At 49.2% G+C, this 19,744-nt stretch overlaps 1 protein-coding gene across 1 annotated transcript in view; it reads right to left on the minus strand.

Annotated features, from left to right (window-relative positions):
* The window catches only part of KDM2B (lysine demethylase 2B), a 153,250-nt gene that overhangs the window by 120,851 nt on the left and 12,655 nt on the right, over window positions 1–19,744 (minus strand). The window contains 2 exon segments of the mRNA XM_054443917.2: window positions 629–735; window positions 1,217–1,395. Coding sequence (XP_054299892.1) covers window positions 629–735; window positions 1,217–1,395 — 286 coding nt within the window.

Raw genomic sequence — 19,744 nt, forward strand, 5'->3', positions numbered from 1 at the left:
CAAGACTCTGTCTCAGAAAAAAATAAAAATAAAAAAATAAACCACGGTTAACTTCTCCACCTAGTGCCAACCTCCTGCTCAGAGGGCACTGTCTAAGGTACATCAGGTGAGCAGGTGGCCCCTGGACTATGTTTGGGAAAGGTTATTTTGGGTACGAGCTTCAAGGTCTCAACACCAAGGAACAAAAGAACACCAGGTATTTCCCCATTGCTCACCAAAACCAAAGCATCCAATGTGGGCAGGTCCCCCAAAAATGCCCACTACCAGGACACAATGTCTCATGGGGGGAGTGCACAAAAGCATGCACAGTTATGCCCTTGCATACAGACACACACACCGATGCAGGGGCATCTGCCATCACTCCTCCTCAGATCACAGATCCCCAGGGGAGCTGGTCCCAGAGCAGACATCAGAGCCCCTGCAGCCAACCTGCACACGCGAAGGACCCCGTCCCTCCTGTTCCAGCTGTGCCCCCACGGGCACAGTCCTTCAGTTCTGAATGGGAGCGGTTGTGACGCTCCAGCCTTCATTGATGGCTAGAAGCCTCCTTCCCACCTCCCCACCTCCCCACCTCCCCAAGCCTGGGGGTCACCCCTGCCAGCTCTGGCCACCAGCCAAGCAGTCTTACTTCTTCACTTTCGGGTACTTCATCTCTGCAATGGCGTTCGTGGCTTCTGTCTGCTTCTCCTTCAGATGCTGGGGCCACATGTTGTCCACCCAGTCCACCAGGTCTACCTGAAAGCCAGACCAGTGTGAGCACTGCATTTCTCCACTGCCGAGCCAGACACAAATACCCCTTTTCCCTGGGGAGTCCTTGGGCCCCCCCCCCCCCCGCCACCATCCACTGTGGGCTCAATAGTCCCAACATGGAAGGAAGGAAGGGCAGGGATGACAGGACCCACACTTTGTAGAAGGGAAGGAGATGAAAGAGTCGCTCGGGGTCGGGCACGGTAGCTTACACCTCTAATCCAAGTGCTTTGGGAGGCTAAGGTGAGAGGGTCACTTGAACCCAGGAATTCAAGGCCAGCCTGGGCAACATAGCAAGATCCCTGTCTCTACAAACCACGTTACCAACCTTAGTCACCCCTATGCCTGCCAAGCCCAGCCAGCCACACCCACATGAGCCTTTTTGCAAGGCACAGCCCAGGTAGCAGGGGGACAGGGAAGGAGATGAGGTGGAAGGTATCTGGGGAGGGTACCTGGGCCCCAGACCTACCACAGTCGGACGCTTGACCAAGTGCTCCAGCTTGGTGTGGCTGAACTCTAGGCTGATGACGTTGTACAGCTTGTCCCGCTGGGCCTCGGGCGTCTCGTAGTAACGCACAAACTGGGACATGCTCATCTCCGTGCCCTTCTGGGTGTTCACATCCATCACGTCCACAAGCCGCCGGCTCCCTGGGGGCAGAAGCCACACGCTGGTTGTTCCTGCCGGCTTACGGCTCCAGATCCTACATGGGAGCCCCTCGCTAAACAAAAGCTGCTCCTCCACGGTTCCCCACAGTCCTCACCTCTCTTCCTTGTCTGTTCAATTACCTCACCCCGTCGGCTTTCCTTCCTGGATCTGTCTCCCACCCACCTGCTTCCCTGCACCACCATGGCCTCCATGCCAGTCTACGATGACCTCAAAAGCTACCTAAAGGGGCCCAGGCAGCCGGGCATGGTGGCTCAAGGCTGTAATCCCAGCACTTTGGGAGGCCAAGGTGGAAGGATCACCTGAGGTCAGGAGTTTGAGACCAGCCTGGCCAACATGGTGAAACCCTGAATCTACTAAAAATACAAAGATGGCCAGGCATGGTGGCTCATGCCTGTAATCCCAGCACTTTGGGAGGCCGAGGAGGGCGGATCACCTGAGGTCAGGAGTTCGAGACCAGCCTGGCCAACATAGTGAAACCCCAGTTCTACTAAAAATATAAAAAATAGCCAGGCGTAGTGGCTCACTCCTATAGTGCCAGCTACTCAGGAAACTGACACAAGAGGATAGCTTGAACCCGGGAGGCAGAGGTTCCAGTGAGCTGAGATGGTGCCACTAAACTCCAGCCTGGGCAACAGAGTAAAACTTTGTCCCAAAAAAAAAAAAAAAAAAAGAAAGAAAGAAAGAAAAGGAAATAAATATATAAACAAGAAAATCCCAAGAAGCCAGTGACCACCTTTCTTCACAGCCACCTCAACAGGTTACAGGTTAAACCAGCCAAAGGCTACCATATGATGACAGCCCAAGGGCCAAATCCAGCCTACGGCCTATCCTTGCGTGACCCAGAAGTTAAGAAGTTTTTAACTTTCTTTTTTATTCTGTTGCCCAGACTGAGATCATGCAGTGGCACAATCTCAGCTCACTGCAACCTCCACCTCCTGGGTTCAAGCAATTCTCATGCCTCAGCCTCCCGAATAGATGGGATTAGAGGCATGTGCTACCACATCTTGCTAAGTTTTATATTTTTAGTAGAGATGGGGTTTCGCCATGTTGGTCAGGCTGGTCTTGAACTCCTGACCTCAAGGGATCCGCCCACCTCAGCCTCCCAAAGTACTGGGATTACAGGCATGAGCCACCACAACTGGCCTAGATTTTTTTTTCCCCTACAAGAGCCATAAGTTTTGAGGGGTTTTCCATTTTTTTTTAATGGAGGGGGAAAAATCAAAAGAAGAATACTATTTTGTGATATGAAAACTATATGAAACCCAAATTCTCAGGTCCATTTACAAAGTTTTCCTGGTGCACAGCCACGGCCATCAGTTCACATATTGTATAGGGCTGGCTCCATGCTACAATGGCAGAGCTAAGTAGTTGCAACACAGACCAAATGGCCTGAAAACCCTAAGTATTTACTCTCTGGCACTTAACAGAGAAAGTTTGCTGGCCCTTGAACTAGACAGAACTCTCATGGAACTTAGATGTTGATATGGGTAATAGTCTCATCCCGTTCACTGAACCTGCCCTCTAACAGGCCCATGGTCAATATTTGTTGAATAAATAAACATAGCCTTTCATGTGGTTGGAACTGAAAAATAAAAGTAACCCTGTGTAATCCCAGCACTTAGAAAAGCAGAGGTGGAAGGATGGTGCTTAAGCCTGGGAGTTTGAGACCAGCCTGGGGAACATAGCAAGATTCCATTCTTTTTTTTTTTTTTTTTTTTTTTGAGACAGGGTCTCACTCTGTCACCCAGGCTGGAGTGCTATGGCACAATCATGGCTCACTGCAGCCTCAACCTCCCTGGCTCAAGGGATCCTCCAGCCTCAGCCTCCCGAATCACTGGGACTACAGGGGTGCACCACTACATCCAACTAGGTTTTTATTTTTTGTAGAGACAGGGTTTTGGTTTTCTTTGTTTGGTTGGTTGGTTTTTGAGACGAAGTCTCGCTCTGTCGCCCAGGTTGGCGTATAGTGGCACAATCTCAGCTCACTGCAACCTCCACCAGCTGGGTTCAAGTGATTCTCCTGCCTCAGCCTCCCGAGTAGCTGGAATTATGGGCATGCACTACCGCGCCTGGCTCATTTTTGTATTTTTAGTAGAGACGGAGTTTCGCCATATTGGCCAGGCTGGTCTTGAACTCCTGACCTCAGGTGATCCGCCTGCCTGAGCCTCCCAAAGTGCTGGAATTACAGGTGTGAGTCACCGCGCCCAGCACGACAGGGTTTCATTAAGTTGCCCAGGCTGGGAGACCACATTCTCCACAAAAAGGAAACAAAAAAAGAAAGTAACACCTTAAGTATGTAAGAGAACTTGGGTATTTCTGTCTTTTGGGTTCAAGATCTAAATTTCACAGCAACCTGGAAAAGCAAGGTGAGACAGTCTGTTTTACAAATGGGGAGACCAAGGTCCAGAGACACAGCAACTGGCTCAAGCTCCCCAGAGCAGACTCTTTCTACCAATTACAACCATTACCATTTACTATGCGTGTCAGCACAGGCGGGTTCTCTACAGATGTTATCTTGTGTTAGGTTCATCGTGGTCACAGCTCTGTGAAGCAGAACTTCCATTTAATGGAAGAGAAGCTGAGACTTGGACAACTAACTCGCCCAGGAATGCCCAATTCGTGAGCGGCAGAGCGGTATTTGAATCCTATTCATTCTAATGCCTAAGCCCAGGTTCCTCTCCCATCCCCCGAATACTGAATCTTGATCACATGCTAAGGTTGAAAAATGGCCCCAGACCTGGCCAAGTGCAGTGGCTCATGCCTGTAATCCCAGCACTTTTGGAGGCCGAGATGGGTGGATCACCTGAGGTCAGGAGTTCAAGACCAGCCTGGTCAACATGGCAAAACCCTATCTCTACTAAAAATACAAAAATTAGCCAAGTGTGGTGGCACATGTCTGTAATCCCAGCTACTTGGGAGGCTGAGGTAGGAGAATTGCTGGAACCCAGGAGGTGGAGGTTGCAGTGAGCTGAGGTCGTGCCATTGCACTCTAGCCTGGGTGACATGGTGAGACTCTGTCTTAATTAAAAAAAAAAAAAAAAAAAAAAAGATTCCAGACCACACCAGTGGCCAGGTCCCTCCCCATGGACCCTAGGAAGCAGTGGATCCAGGGGGAAACAGCTTTTGTTTTGGCGTCTGGAGTGCAAATCCACCAGGGGGCATCCCTGTTCTTCGCTGGATATTCCGGCCTTGATCTTGGCAAGTCTAGCTCCTTCCTTACCCAGGTGCCTGGAATACGTGGGTGCCACTCAGATTTTCCAGGAGGCCCACCTGGCAGAAACCCTGCTATCAGAACCCCAGTACCAGCTGGGCACGGTGGCTCATGCCTGTAATCCCAGCACTTTGGGAGGCCGAGGCGGGCGGATCATGAGGTCAGGAGATAGAGACCGTCTTGGCTAACACAGTGAAACCCCAAGAATACTAAAAATACAAAAAATTAGCCGGGTGTGGTGGTGGGCGCCTGTAGTCCCAGCTACTTGGGAGGCTGAGGCAGGAGAATGGCGTGAACCCAGGAGGCAGGGGAGGCGGGGTTGCAGTGAGCCGAGATTGCGCCACTGCACTACAGCCTGGGCGACAGAGCAAGACTCTGTCTCAAAAAAAAAAAAAAAAAAAGAAAGAACCCCGGTACCCTCCCCACTCTTGCTCTCTGGCCAGCCTCCCACCTCCACACACCCCTCCTCCCTAATCTTGCTCAAGGTCATGTCTGCAAAGCTCCCTGTGCAAAGGGGTCTGCTGGGCAGGTAGCAAATAGGATAAAGAGCACTAAAATCACGACCCCAGAGTCCTGCAAGTCAGCACTGAAGGCCAAGCTCAGCTATCCCTACCCACACACTGTTAAAATTTAGAGGGTTCAGTTCCCAACGGAGCCTCCAGCCTGTGCCTCGGGCTCTTGGCTTCTCTGGGAATCAGTTTCTTCTTCATCTATAACATGGGGAACAAATAGCCAGCCCAGGAGCTGTCCTGGGACGTAACTGAGTTCATGCACTTCACACTCACGTGGAGCACCTACAGGTAGGTAGTGTTACCGAGTCGGTCAGTTTCATCTGTAACTAGAGGTGGAGAAGGTGAGGAGCTGGGAAGTTTAGGGACTTGCCCAGCGTCACAGCCAGTTAAATTGTTGCTGGCCAGTCCCAGTGAACAGACTGCTTAGGACCCTACAACATATTCAAGATGCAAATGGGTGTGGGGTTCTTCTGGGGAATGATGAAAAAGTTCTAAAACTGACTTTCATAATGGTTGCACAACTCTGTGAATATACTAAAAACAAGTGAATTGTGGCCGGCCTCGGTGGCTCACACCTATAATCCCAACACTTTGGGAGACAGAGCTGGAAGGAGCGCTTGGCCCTAGAAGTTTGAAACCAGCCTGGGTAATATAGTGACACCCCAGACACACACACACACACACACACACACACACACACACACACACGCCAAGCATGGTGACACACACACACACACACACACACACACACACGCCAAGCATGGTGACCCACACCGGTGGTCCCAGCTACTCCAAAGGCTGAAGTGGGAGGACTGCTTGAGCGTCAGGAGGTTGAGGCTCCAGTGAGCCATGATCCTGCCACTGCACTCCAGCTTGGGCAACAGAGCCAGACCCCGTCTCCAAAAAAAAAAAAACTAGGGGGGAAATGAATTGTATGGTCTGTGACTTATATTTCAATGAAACTTTTTACTTTTTTAAAAAGGAGAGTCTCAGAGATGGCAAGTAATCTGGGAGTGTTTCCAAATAAATGTATACCTTGTATATATCAGGATACTTGCCCTTTGTAACATACTTTTTTTTTTTTTTTTTTTTGAGACAAAGTCTCTCTTTTGTCCCCCAGGCTGGAGTGCGATGGCCCGATCTCGGCTCACTGCAACCTCTGCCTCCCAGGTTCAAGCGATTCTCCTGCCTCAGCCCCCCGAGTAGCTGGGATTACAGGCGCCTGCTACCACGCCCGGCTAATTTTTGTATTTTCAGTAGAGACGGGGTTTTACCATGTTGGCCAGGCTGGTCTAGAACTCCTGACCTCAGGTGATCCACCTGCCTCGACCTCCCAAAGTGCTGGGATTACAGGTGTGAGCCACCGCACCCGGCCTGTAACATACTTTAAATAACACTTTTATACTCTCATTTAATCCCAGGTATATATACCTCTCTCACATGTACACAGGTATTAATCCACAAGTTATTATTTTCAATCTTAGTCCAAATGTGGACCAGAAAAAACAAAAGAACATCTGGATCTGGGACTCATGCGGCACTCAAATATTTGATGAATGCAAGAGTAGGCTGGGTGTGGTGACTCACACCTGTAACCCCAACACTTTGGGAAGCTGAGGCAGTAGGATCACTTGAGCCCAAGAGTTCGAGACCAGCCTGGACAACATGTCAAGACCCCATCTCTACAAAATATTTAAAAATTATCTGTGCATGTTGGCAGACACCAGTAGTCCCAGCTACTTGGGAGGAACACTTGAGCCTGGAAGGCAGAGGCTACAGTGAGCAATGGCTGTGCCACTGCACTCCAGCCTAGGTGACAGAGTGAGACTCTATCTTAAAAAATAAAAAAGTTAAAAAAAGAGTAGATAGCAATCCTATTTTATAAAAAATGGATACCAATTTAAAATAATGTTTAATCATATCATTTAGTTATGAGGATATAGTAATTTACAAAATTATACCTTAAGACCCTGAAAATGTTATTTATTTTGCATGTGTCAAAGTATCAAAAAAGAAAGAATAACTAGTCTGGGGTAATTTTTTTTTTCTTTTGAGACAGAGTCTCGCTCTGTCTCCCAGGCTGGAGTGCAGTGGCACGATCTCAGCACACTGCAACCTCCACCTCCCTGGTTCAAGCAATTCTTGTGCCTAAACCACCAAAGTAGCTGGGATTACAGGCATGGGCCACCATACCCGGCTAATATTTGTATTTTTTGTAGGGGCAGGGTTTCGCCATATTGCCCAGGCTGGTGTCAAACTCCTGGGCTCAAGTCATCTGCCCACCTAGGCCTCCCAAAATGTCTGAGATTATAGGCGTGAGCCACCACGCCTGGCCAAAATTTTTTATGAGAATATAAATAAGTAAGTGATATAGTTTGGATATTTGTCCCCCAAATCTCAAATCTCATGTTGGAACATGAATATCTCTCAAATATCTCCAATGTTAGAGGTAGGAATTGGTACATGGTGTTTGGGACATGAGGGTGGATCCTCCATGAATGCCTTGGTACCCTCCTTGCGTAAAGAGTGAATTCCCACTCTATTAGTTCCCATGAGACCGAATTGGGTTTTTGTTTTGTTTTTTGTTTGTTTTTTGGTTTTTTTTGAGACAGAGTCTCACTCTGTCGCCTAGGCTGGAGTACAGTGGCACGATCTTGGCTCACTGCAACCTCTGCCTCCCAAGTTCAAGAGATCCTCCTGCCTCAGCCTTCCGAGTAGCTGGGACTACAAGCATGCACCACCACGCCTGGCTAATTTTTTGTATTTTAGTAGAGATGGGGTTTCACCATGTTGGCCAGGGCTGGTCTTGAACTCCTGACCTTGTGATCCTCCCTCCTCGGCCTCCCAAAATGCTGGGATTACAGGGGTGAGCCACTGTACCCGGCCTGTTTTTTGTTTTTTGAGACAAAGCCTCACTCTGCTCATTAGGCTGGAGTGCAGTGGCTTGAACACGGCTCACTGTAGCCTCAAACTCCTGGGCTCAAGTGATCCTCCTACCTCAGCCTCCCAAATAGCTGGGGCTACAGGCTGGATTATTTAGAAGCATTTGGCACCTCCCTCCTCTCGCTCTTGCTCCCTCTGTGGCCATGTGACACACCAGCTCACCCTCCCCTTCCATCATGACTGGAAGCTTCCTGAAGTCCTCACCAGAAGCAGATGCTGGCTCCATGCTTCCCGTACAGCCTGCAGACCTGAGTCAAATAAACCTTTCTTTATAAATAATCCAACCCAGCTGGGCACCGTGGCTCAAGCCTGTAATCCCAGCACTTTGGGAGGCCGAGGCAAGTGGATCACTTGAGGTCAAGAGTTTGAGACTAACCTGGACAACATGGTGAAACCCTGTCTCTATTAAAAATACAAAAATTGAGCCAGGCCTGGTTATGCACACCTGTAATCCCAGCTACTCAGGAGGCTCACTTGAACCCAGGAACCACCTGTAATCCCAGCTACTCAGGAGAATCACTTGAACCCAGGAAGCGGAGGTTGCAGTGAGCTGAGATGGTGTCACTGCACTCCAACCTGGGCGACAGAGTGAGACTCTGTCCTTAAAACAAGAAAATCCAACCTCAGGCATTCCTTTATAGCAGCACAAAGTGAACTAAGACAGTAAATAAATAAAAATGTAATTTAAAAAAAAAAAAAGGTTGTAGGATTAACTAAAATTATGACCCAGATCGAACAGTAGATGCAGGGAAGGCACTAACCAGAAATCAGCGCCCTCCCCTCCTCGGCCTACCCAGTTCCCTGTAATTTGCTAACGGTTTTGGCTACCCACGTACCTCGAGGGGTACTGTGAGTTGAACTGCATTCCCCCAAAATATATGTTCAATCCCTAATATCTGTGATACAGGGTCTTTGCTGATGTGATCAAGCTAAAATGAGATCGTATGGGATTAGGGTGGGCCTAATAAGACAAGGGAAATTTTTTTTTTTTTTTTTTTTTGAGACAGAGTCTCACTCTGTCCCCAGGATGGAGTTCAGTGGCGCAATCTCAGCTCATTGCAACCTCTGCCTCCCGGGTTCAAGCGATTCTCCTGCCTCAACCTCCCGATTAGCTGGGATTACAGGCGCCCACCACCACTTCCGGCTAATGTTTTTGTATTTTTAGTAGAGACGGGGTTTCACCGTGTTGCCCAGGCTGGTCTTGAACTCCTGACCTCAGGTGATCCACCCACCTCGGCCTCCCAAAGTGCTGGGATTACAGGCGTGAGCCACCGTGCCCAGCCATGACAAAGGAAATGTGGACACAGACACACAGAAGGAAGACAGCCACATGAAGATGGAGGCAGAGATCAGAGTGACGCAGCTACAAGCTAAGGCGCACTAAGCACTGCCGGCTGCAACCAGAAGCCAGGGAAGGCAAGGAAGGACCTGCCTCTAGAGACTTCAGGGGGGAATGTAGCCCTACAGACACCTTAATTTTGGACTTCTAGCCTGCAGAAGTGTGAGAGAATAAACTTCTGTGGTTTTAAGCCACCCACTTTGTGGTACTTTGTTATGACAGCCTAGGAAACTAATCGAAGGGTTAGTGAGAGAATGACTGGGTATACCTACATGGCTCCATAAACGTGACATATTTACACAGGGGAGGGCTGGTCCCTCCCCTTGCCTCCCCTCCCAGAGCCTGGTACAAGCGGATCACGGGGCCAACACCTTCCATAACGAAATCACAGTTTACCTAGTAGCTTCACAAACAGAAAGGTGTCACCCACTGATGACCTCATACTACTTCATCCTAAATACTGTATTTCTTGGTTACTTGTTTCTTGTCTTTCCATCCTGCTGCTCTGTGAGTGCCGTGAGGGCAGGAGGCTTGCCTGTCTTGATCGCTACTCTATTCCAGATTTCTAGAACAGAGACTGGTGCAGACTAGGAGCTCACTCTTTGTCGAATGAGAAATTAGTGCTGTTATTTATTTTTATGTTCTGTGTGGCATCTGACACATGACTTCACAGACAAATGGCAGGTGAACTAAAGAACTGACCTGGGGGTGGTTCTGGGTGGGCATGTGTAACAAAAAGATGAACCCCCACCTGGAATCACCTGGTAGGTCCTGAGCAGCCCTGGGACAGCACAGCTCAACACAGAAGGACAGACGTGTGGAGAAGGCCTGTGTTTCCTTTTCTTTTTCTTTTTTTTTTTTTTTTTTTTTTGAGACAGAGTCTCACTCTGTTGCCCAGGCTAGAGTACAGTGGTGCGATCTTGGCTCACTGCAGCCTCCGCCTCTTGGGTTCAAGCGATTTTCCTGCCTCAGCCTCCCAAGTAGCTGGGACTACAGGCGCATGCCACCATGCCCAGCTAATTTTTGTATTTTTTGTAGAGACGGGGTTTCACCATGTTGGCCAAGATGGTCTCAAACTCCTGAGCTCAAGTGATCTGCCTGCCTCGGCCTCCCAAAATGCTGGGATTACAGGCGTGAGCCACTGCACCCAGCCTAATTTTTTATTTTTAGTAGAGATGGGGTTTAGCCATGTTAGCCAGGATGGTCTCGAACTCCTGACCTCAAGTGATTTGCCCACCTCAGCCTCTCAAAGTGCTGGGATTACAGGCATGCACCATGGCACCCAGCCTCCTTTTCTGAGCAATAACCACGCCTCCCACTGCCATCACCACCCTCCCCAGCACCTCCTAGGCACCCTCTTGGCCTCTGCTACTTTGCAGCTTTTCACATCACAGATGCCACTTGGGACCAGGGTTCAAGACTCCCAGTCAGGCCAGGGCCAAGCCAGGGTCCCCGCTGACTACACCTCAGCCTGCCCCGCCCTCTGATGCAAGGGAGTCAGGACTTAAGGGACTGGCTTAACTCAGCTGTATGCCTGCCTCAGACCAGGGAAGGGCTGTGGGGAGCAGCTGGGGCTGAAGTCAGAGAGGGAAGAGTATAGGGAAGAGGCCCGGGCAGGCCAAGTGACCGTCTTAGGAGCAGAAGGTCGGGAGGCTTGGTTCTAAGAAGAGCTTCCTTGGTGTGCCGGGAGCTCCGACCAGCTCCCCAGGTGTCCTGGAAGCCACAGTCTATGGGAGGGGTGGGAGGGGAAGTGGTGGGAGGAAGAAGGAAAGTCGGTTCTGTTGGGCACCTGGGCTTCAAGGACCTCCCCTCCCCCAGGGAAACAGAAATGGACAGGTCACCTGTTCATGCCACACAGCTGGGCTCCAGCCCCCACGGGGCAGCAGGAAACACAGACATGATAGAACACTACCCAGAGAGGCAGGGTGATAGCAACAGAGTGGACCAGGGAGGCAGAAGATGTAGGGAGAATCCAGAGAGTGAAAGAGACTTAAAATGCAGCTCAACCAGGCCAGGTGCAGTGGCTCATGCCTGTAATCCCAGCACTTTGGGAGGCCGAGGCAGGAGGATCACCTGAGGTCGGGAGTTCAAGACCAGCCTGACCAACATGGAGAAACTCCGTCTCTACTAAAAAAAAAAAACACAAAATTAGTCAAGCATGGTGGCGCATGCCTGTAATCCCAGCTACTTGGAAGGCTGAGGCAGAAGAACTGCTTAAACCTGGGAGGCAGCGGTTGAGGTGAGCCGAGATTGTGCCATTGCACTCCAGCCTGGGCAACAAGAGCAAAACTCCATCTCAAAAAAAAAAAAAAAAAACGAGTAACATCTATGATATATATATGAAACAAGTAGAAATTTGATCACTGAAAATGGGTATTTAATAATTTTAAGCAGTTACTGTGTTTATATATGTTTTTATTTAGGAGATATCTCGCTCTATCACCCAGGCTGGAGTGCAATGGTGCCATCATGGTTCCCTGCAGCCTCGACCTGTTGGGCTCAAGCGATTCTCCCACCTCAGCTTCCCAAAGAGGCTGGGACTACAGGCATGAGTCACCATGCCTGGCTTTATTTTCTTTGGTAGAGACAGCGTTTCGCTCTGTTACCCAGGCTGGTCTCAAACTCCTGGCCTCAAGTGATCCTACTGCCTCAGCCTCCCAAAGCACTGGGATGACAGGCATGAGCCACCTCACCCAGCCTGGACTGACCCATTTCCAGAACTCAGTTGCCTTGTGTGTAGAGGCAGGAAGAAACAGACTTTATACTTTTTCTTTCCTTCACCACAGAACCCTTTCTTCAAACAGAAGCTTTGATGACAGCCAAATACACATAAATAAAAACAAAACAAGCAGCTCAGGCTGATGCAGGAGGTGGATGGGGGGTGCTCAGAATTCAGACCTAGATTCCTGGGGTTTCCCTTTGAAATTCACTGGGTTGGGGCATTTTTGGGTCCTTTCCCAGGGGCGAGGCACTGAGTTTTAGTTCCTGAATACTCCGATCACTTCCCTTAAATGTATAAAGTGGGCAGGGGCAGGGGCAGTGGGGGCAGAGGAAGAGACGGGGGCCGCCAGTCCCTTTTGGCCTGAGCTGAGAGATGAAGAATGAGCCCTCCAGCTTCCCGGTCTGATCTGTCACAGGAGCAAAGGGAACCAGGCATACAGGCTGAGTCTCTAAGCAAGAGGTTCGGCACCGGGGAGGAGGCGGGTGGCCCAAAGGGATGGAGGGGACAGATAAGTGCCAAGAATGGAATGCAGTCCTCCCAGCCTTTAGGAGCAGCCATCCCTAGAGCAGCTGACAGGGACAAGCGGCCCTTCGGACCCGCGAGGGATCCACACTACTGGGGCTCTCGGGTTCCTGAAGTCAGTGGGTTATAGGAGAAATTTTCCACATGGGGCAGTGCCTGGAGTTCCTAGGCAGGCCAGCAGCCTCCCTCCCTCCGCCGCCCACCCATCCCAGGCTCATCGGTGCTCTGGCTCCCGGGCTGCACACACATCCAACAGGTTCCAGCTGCGGAAATTAGTCCATGGCCCCGTGGCCCCTGCTTTGAAGGCTCCATCCGTCAGCTCCGAAAGCCTCGGGCTCAGGGCCAGGACGAGGCTGCTGAAAGTCATCTTGAAGGCTAATGTGAAACATACACAGGCGCGACCCCAAACTCCCCAGAGCCCTGCTCTTCTGAGAGCGCATAGAACTCTTCCACATCACAGTTCTGGAACCTTCTCCAGCATCCTCACATTTCTGGACTGGTTTTGTATTTTGTTCCTCATCCATGTCACAGAGGTAGCACTGATTAGAAAGAGCACTGGTTACAGATTCAAATCCGACTCTGCTCTACTGTTTTGAAACAGCAGTGAGGCCTGAGTTCAAGTGATACGCCCGCCTCGGCCTCCCAAAGTGCTGGGGTTACAGGGGTGCACCACTGCGCCTGGCCCCTCTCCCTGCATTTCTATCTGTCCTGGCAATTGGATGCCTCCCCTACCTGCCACTCTGGCCTCGACCTCTCTCATGAGATCCAACTCAATGTGCCCGGAACCACACCCATCTATGCCCACCCCCCAAGTTGCTTTTCTTCTGGGGGTCTATTGGAAGCATTGTGTTCTCCCAGTCACTGAAATTCAAACCCACATGTGACTCTGATGTGCCAAGTACTATCTGAGCAACTCAAAAATAGTTTGTCTCCAGGCCTCAGTTTTTCCCATTTGTGAAATGGGAAAGCAGGACTGGAAGAACTCTAAGACTCCTTCCTGAGCTTAAATGGAAAAAGTCTATGATTTTAAACCAACTTTAGGCCGGGAGCAGTGGCTCACGCCTGTAATCCCAACACTTTGGGAGGCTGAGGTGGGCGGATCACCTGAGGTCAGGAGTTCGAGACCAGCCTGGCCAACACGGTGAAACCCCATCTCTACAAAAAGTACAAAAATTAGCTGGGCATAGTTGCACGAGCCTATAATCCCAACTACTCAGGAGGCTGAGGCAGGAGAAGCTTGAACCTGGGCGGCAGAGGTTGCAGCGAGCCGAGATCAAGCCACTGCACTCCAACCTGGGTGACTTTTTTCCATGACTCTGTCTTGGGGAAAAAAAGACTTTAAAAAGGTCTGGCCGACACAGTAGCTCACGCCTGTAATCCCAGCACTTTGGGAGGCCAAGGCGGACAGATCACCTGAGGTCAGGAGTTTGAGACCAGCCTGACCAACGTGGCGAAACCCCATCTCTACTAAAAACACAAAAAATTAGCCAGGCATGGTGGTGCGAGCCTGTAATCCCAGCTACTCAGGAGGCTGAGCAAGGAGAATCGCTTGAACCTGGGAGGCGGAGGTTACAGTGAGCTGAGATGGGGCCACTGTACTCCAGCCTGAGCAACAGAGTGAGACTCTGTCTCAAAAAAAAAGTCTGGGGACAAGTCAGCCAGCTTTGATTTCCGAGGGGTGAGAACTTAGTTTTTCTCCAAAACACAGTCCATCAAGGGCAAGATCCACAGCTCCTGACTAAGCACCAGGCCAGACACAATACAGACACCCAGTAAATCTGTAAGGGAAGAAAGTGTGGAGGAGGAGGAGGAGGGGGAGGAAGAGAAGGAGGAGGAAGAGAGTGGGGGAAGAGGAGAGGGAAGAGATAACATGGGATTTGAAGACACCCAGGGCCAGGTGCAGTCCTGGCTCCACGGCCTACCAGCTGTGAGGTTCGATCCCTCCAAGCCTCAGATGCCCCACCTGGAAAAATGAATACCTAAGTCATATGACTACTGAGGAGAACAAAGTGAATCCCTGTGGCACATATGCGATAAAAGATAGGTGACTATTAGTATAATTGCATGAATACCGAATGAAATCATTTGTCATGAAGATTCAAGAAAAGGGCCAAAGAAAGCATCAGTTGGCTTGGATTCTCTCATTAGAGAGAAATCCTATAAAGACATAATATATGGGCCCTGGTGCAATGGCTCTCGCCTGTAATCCCAGCTACTTGGAAGGCTAAGGTGGGTGGATCGCTTAGGCCCGTGAGTTTGCGAGCAGCCTGGGCAACATAGCGAGACTCATCTCTACGAAAAATAAAAAATAACAACAATTAGCTGTGCATGCCCATAGTCCCAGCTACTAGGGAGGCTGAGGCAGCAAGATCACTTGAACCCAGGAGGTCAAGTCTGCAGTGAGCTGTGGTTGTGCCACTGATGCTGTCTCAAAAAAAAAAAAAAAAGAGGGCCGGGCTCGATGGCTCACGCCTGTAATCCCAGCACTTTGAGAGGCCGGAATGGGTGGATCACCTGAGCCCAGGAGTTCGAGACCAGCCTGGCCAACACGGTGAAACCCCATCTCCACTAAAATTACAAAAATTAGCCGGGCGTGGCGGCGGCTGCCCATACTCCTGGCTACTCGGGAGGCTGAGGCACGAGAACTGCTTGAACTCAGGAGGCGGAGGTTACAGTGACCCAAGATTGCACCACTGCACTCCAGCCTGGGTGAAAGAGTGAGATTCTGACAAAAAAAGCCAAAACAAAACAAAACAAAAGGCCAGGCACAGTGGCTCACACCTGTAATCCCAGCACTTTGGGAGGCTGAGGCAGGAGGATCACCTGAGGTCAGGAGTTTGAGACCAGCCTGGCCAACGTGGTGAAACTCTGTCTCTACTAAAAATACAAAAAGTAGCGAATCCCAGCTACTTGGGAGGCTGAGGCAGGAGAATCACTTGAACCTGGGAGGCAGAGGTTGCAGTGAGCCCAGATCACACCACTGCACTCCATACTTGGCAACAGAGTGAGACTCTGTCTCAAAAAAAAAAAAAGTTTAAAAAAAGACAAACTTAGGCAACATAAGGAAATCCTGCCTCTACAAAACATTTAAAAATGATCTGGGCATGGTGGTGCACCTGTAGTCCTAGCTACTTGGGAGGTTGAGGTGGGAGAATCACATGAGACCAGGAGGTTGATGCGGCAGTGAGCTGTAATTACACAACTGGACTCCAGCCTCGGCAACAGAGCAGAACCCCCCACAACAAAGAGTATACTGTCTAGGTCCCAACCAGTGCAACAAAACAAGGAAATATATTAAAAGGCATAAAGAGGTCAGGTACTGTGGCTCACGCCTATAATCTCAGCACTTTGGGAGGCCGAAGCAGGTGGATCAAGAGGTCAGGAAATCGAGACCATCCTGGCTAACACGGTGAAACCCCATCTCTACTAAAAATACAAAAAAATTAGCCGGGCGTGGTGGCGGGCGCCTGTAGTCCCAGCTACTTGGGAGGCTGAGGCAGGAAAATGGCGTGAACCCGGGAGGCAGAGCTTGCAGTGAGCCGAGATGGCGCCACTGCACTCCAGCCTGGGCGACAGAGCGAGACTCCGTCTCAACAAAAATAAATAAATAAAATAAAATAAATAAAAGGCATAAAGATTGGAAAGAAGAAACAAAACTGCTATTGTTAATAGATGGTATAATTGCTTAACTTAAAATAGCAAACCCCCAAAAATCAAATACCTAGGAATAAACCTAAGAAGATATGCAAGTCTTCTACAAAAACCCTACAAATCAATGGAACAATATGGTATGTTCACTGAATAGAAAACTCCGTATGATAAAAACTTCCCCAGTTGATCCACAGAATCAACAAGATTCCAATCAAAATTACAGCAACCTTTAAAGAAATATGGACAAGGTGATTTTAAGATTCATATGGAAACACAAAGGGTCACAAGACAAAGCAATCTTTTTTTTTTCTTTTTTCTTTTTCTTATTTTTTTGAGACAGGATCCCTCTCTGTCTCCCAGGCTTGAGTACAGTGGCGCGATCTCGGCTCACTGCAGCCTCCGCCTCTGGAGTTCAAGCAATTCTCCTGCCTCAGCTGGGTAGGAGAGTAGCTGGGATTGCAGGTGCACACCACCACACCCAGCTAATTTTTGTGTTTTTTTCTAAAGAGGGGTTTCATCATGTTGCCCAGGCTGGTCTCAAACTCCTAGACTCAAGCGATCCTCCCTCGTAGGTCTCCGAAAGTGCTGATATTACAGGCTTAAGCCACCACGCCCGGCCTGAAAAGGAAATCTTGGAAAAGAACAAAGCTGAAGAACTTATCACATAGTGAGTCGTATCATAAAGCTAGTTAAGACAGTGTGGCACTGGCTTCATAATAGACATACCAGCCAGGAACTGACCCACACAAATGGAGTCACCTCATTTATGACAAAACAAGATTTCATTGCCAATACGGAAAGGTTTTTTTTTTTTTTTTTTTAAGACAGAGCTTCATTCTTGTTGCCCAGGCTGGAATGCAATGGCGCAATCTCGGCAGACCGCAACCTCCACCTCCTGGGTTCAAGCAATTCTCCTGCCTCAGCCTCCCGAGTAGCTGGGATTACAGGCACCTGCCACCACACCTGGCTTATTTTTTGTATTTTTAGTAGAGACGGGGTTTCAATATGTTGGCCAGGCTGGTCTCAAACTCCTGACCTCAGGTGATCTGCCCACCTTGGCCTCCTAAAGTGCTGGGATTACAGGTGTGAGCCACCATGCCCAGCCCAGGATTTTTTTTTTTTTTAAATAATAATAGTGCTGGGTCAACTGGACATCCATATGGTAAAAAAGGGGAGACCTTGACCTCATCTTCCACCAAACAGAAAAATCTATTCCAGATGAACTATAGATCAAAATATGATCGTTCAAACAATAAGGCTTTCTGAGAAAAATGTGAGAATCTTCATGACCTTAGAGTAGGCAAAATTTTCTTAAGCAAGATACAAAAAGAATTAATGCAACAAGCAGAGCTAAACAGTCTGTGTTAAAATTAAGAACTTCTAGGCCAGGCGTGGTGGCTCACACCTGTAATCCCAATACTGTGGGAGGCTGAGGCGGGAGAATTACAAGGTCAGGAGTTCAAGACCAGCCTGGCCAACATGGTGAAACTCCGTCTCTACTCAAAATACAAAAATTGGCTGGGCTCAGTGGCTCACACCTGTAATCCCAGTACTCTGGGAAGCTGAGGCAGGCAGATCACCTGAGGCCAGGAGTTCAAGACCATCCTGGCCAACATGGTAAAACCCTGTCTCTACTAAAAATATAAAAATTAGCTGGGCATGGTGGCGGGCGCCTGTAATCCCAGCTACTCGGGAGGCTGAGGCAGGAGAATCGCTTGAACCGGGAGGCGGAGGTTGCAGTGAGCCGAGATCGCGCCATTGTACTCTAGCCTGGGCGACAAGAACGAAATTCCATCTCAAAAATAAATAAATAAATAAAAATTAGCCGGGCATGGTGGCGGGCATCTGTAATCCCAGCTATTCAGGAAGCTGAGGCAGGAGAATCGCTTGAATCCAGGAGGCAGAGGTTGCAGTGAGCCAGTATCACGCCACTGCACTCCAGCCTGGGCTACAGAGCAAGACTCTGTCCTGAAACAAACAAACAAACAAACAAAACAAAACTTCTGCTCATTCAAAGACACCTTTTTAGGAATGTGAAAAGACAAGCCACAAAGTGGGAGTTTTTTTTTTTTTTTTTTTTGAGACGGAGTCTTGTTCTGTCACCCAGTCTGGAGGGCAGTGGCACAATCTCAGCTCACTGCAACCTCAGCCTCCCAGGTTCAGGTGATTCTCCTGCCTCAGCCTCCTAAGTAGCTGGGATTACAGGTGTGAGCCACCACACCCTGCCTCTCATTTTTGTATTTTTAGTAGAGATGAGGTTTTACCATGTTGGCCAGGCTGGTCTCAAACTCCTGACCTCTGGTAATCCGCCCACCTCAGTCTCCCAAAGTGCTGGGATTACTGGCATGAGCCACCACCCCCCACCTGGGAATATATATCCGACAAAATACTCACATCCAGAATATATAAAGAACTCTAATGTTATAGTCTGAATTGTGTCTACCTATAAAATGTATATATTAATATGTTGAAGTCCTCACCCCCAGCACCTCAGAATGTAACCATATTTGGAGATAGGGTCTTTAAAAAGGTAATTAAGTGAAAATGACGTCGTTAGGGTGAGCCCTCATCTAATATGACTGGTGTCCTTATAAGAAGAGTTTAGGGGCTGGGCACCGTGGCTCACGCATGCAACTGCAGCACTTCGCGATGGCGAGGCGGGAGGATCACTTGAGCCCAGGAGTCTGAGAACAGCCTGGGCAACAAAGCGAGACCCGTCTCTACAAAAAACAAGAGTTTAGGACAGACATGCAAAGGGAAAACCACATGAGGGCAGGCAGAAGACAGCCAACTACAAGCCAAGAAGAGAAACCTTCAAAGAAACCACAGCTGCTGCCACTTTGATCTCGGATTCCTTGCCTCCAGAATTGTAAGAAAATATATTTCTTTTTTTTCTTGTCTTTTTTTTTTTTTTAGACAGAGTCTCACTCTATCACCCAGGCTGGAGTATAGTGGTGCAATCTCGGCTCACTGTAACCTCCACCTCCCGGGTTCAAGCCATTCTCCGGGTTCAAGCAATTCTCCTGCCTCAGCCTCAGGAGTAGCTGGGATTACAGCTGTGCACCACCATGCCCGGCTAATTTTTGTATTTTTAGTAGACACTGAGTTTCGCCATGTTGGCCAGGCTGATCTAGAACTTCTGACCTCAGGTGATCCACCCACCTCAGCCTCCCAAAGTCCTGAGATTATAGGCGTGAGCCACTGCGCCCAGCCTAAGAAAATAAATTGTTGAAGGCCCCATCTGTGGTACTTTCTTATGGCAGCCCAAGCAAACAAATACACCTTACAATTAATAAAAGACAACCCTTTGAAATAATGGAGAAAAGACCTGATGAGACATTTCAGAAAATATCCAATCATGAAACAAAGGCCAGGTGCAGTGGCTCGCACCTGTAACCCCAGTCCTTTGGGAGGTCGAAACAGGAGAATT

This window comes from Pongo pygmaeus, chromosome 10, assembly GCF_028885625.2.
Source record: "Pongo pygmaeus isolate AG05252 chromosome 10, NHGRI_mPonPyg2-v2.0_pri, whole genome shotgun sequence".
Taxonomy (NCBI): domain Eukaryota; kingdom Metazoa; phylum Chordata; class Mammalia; order Primates; family Hominidae; genus Pongo; species Pongo pygmaeus.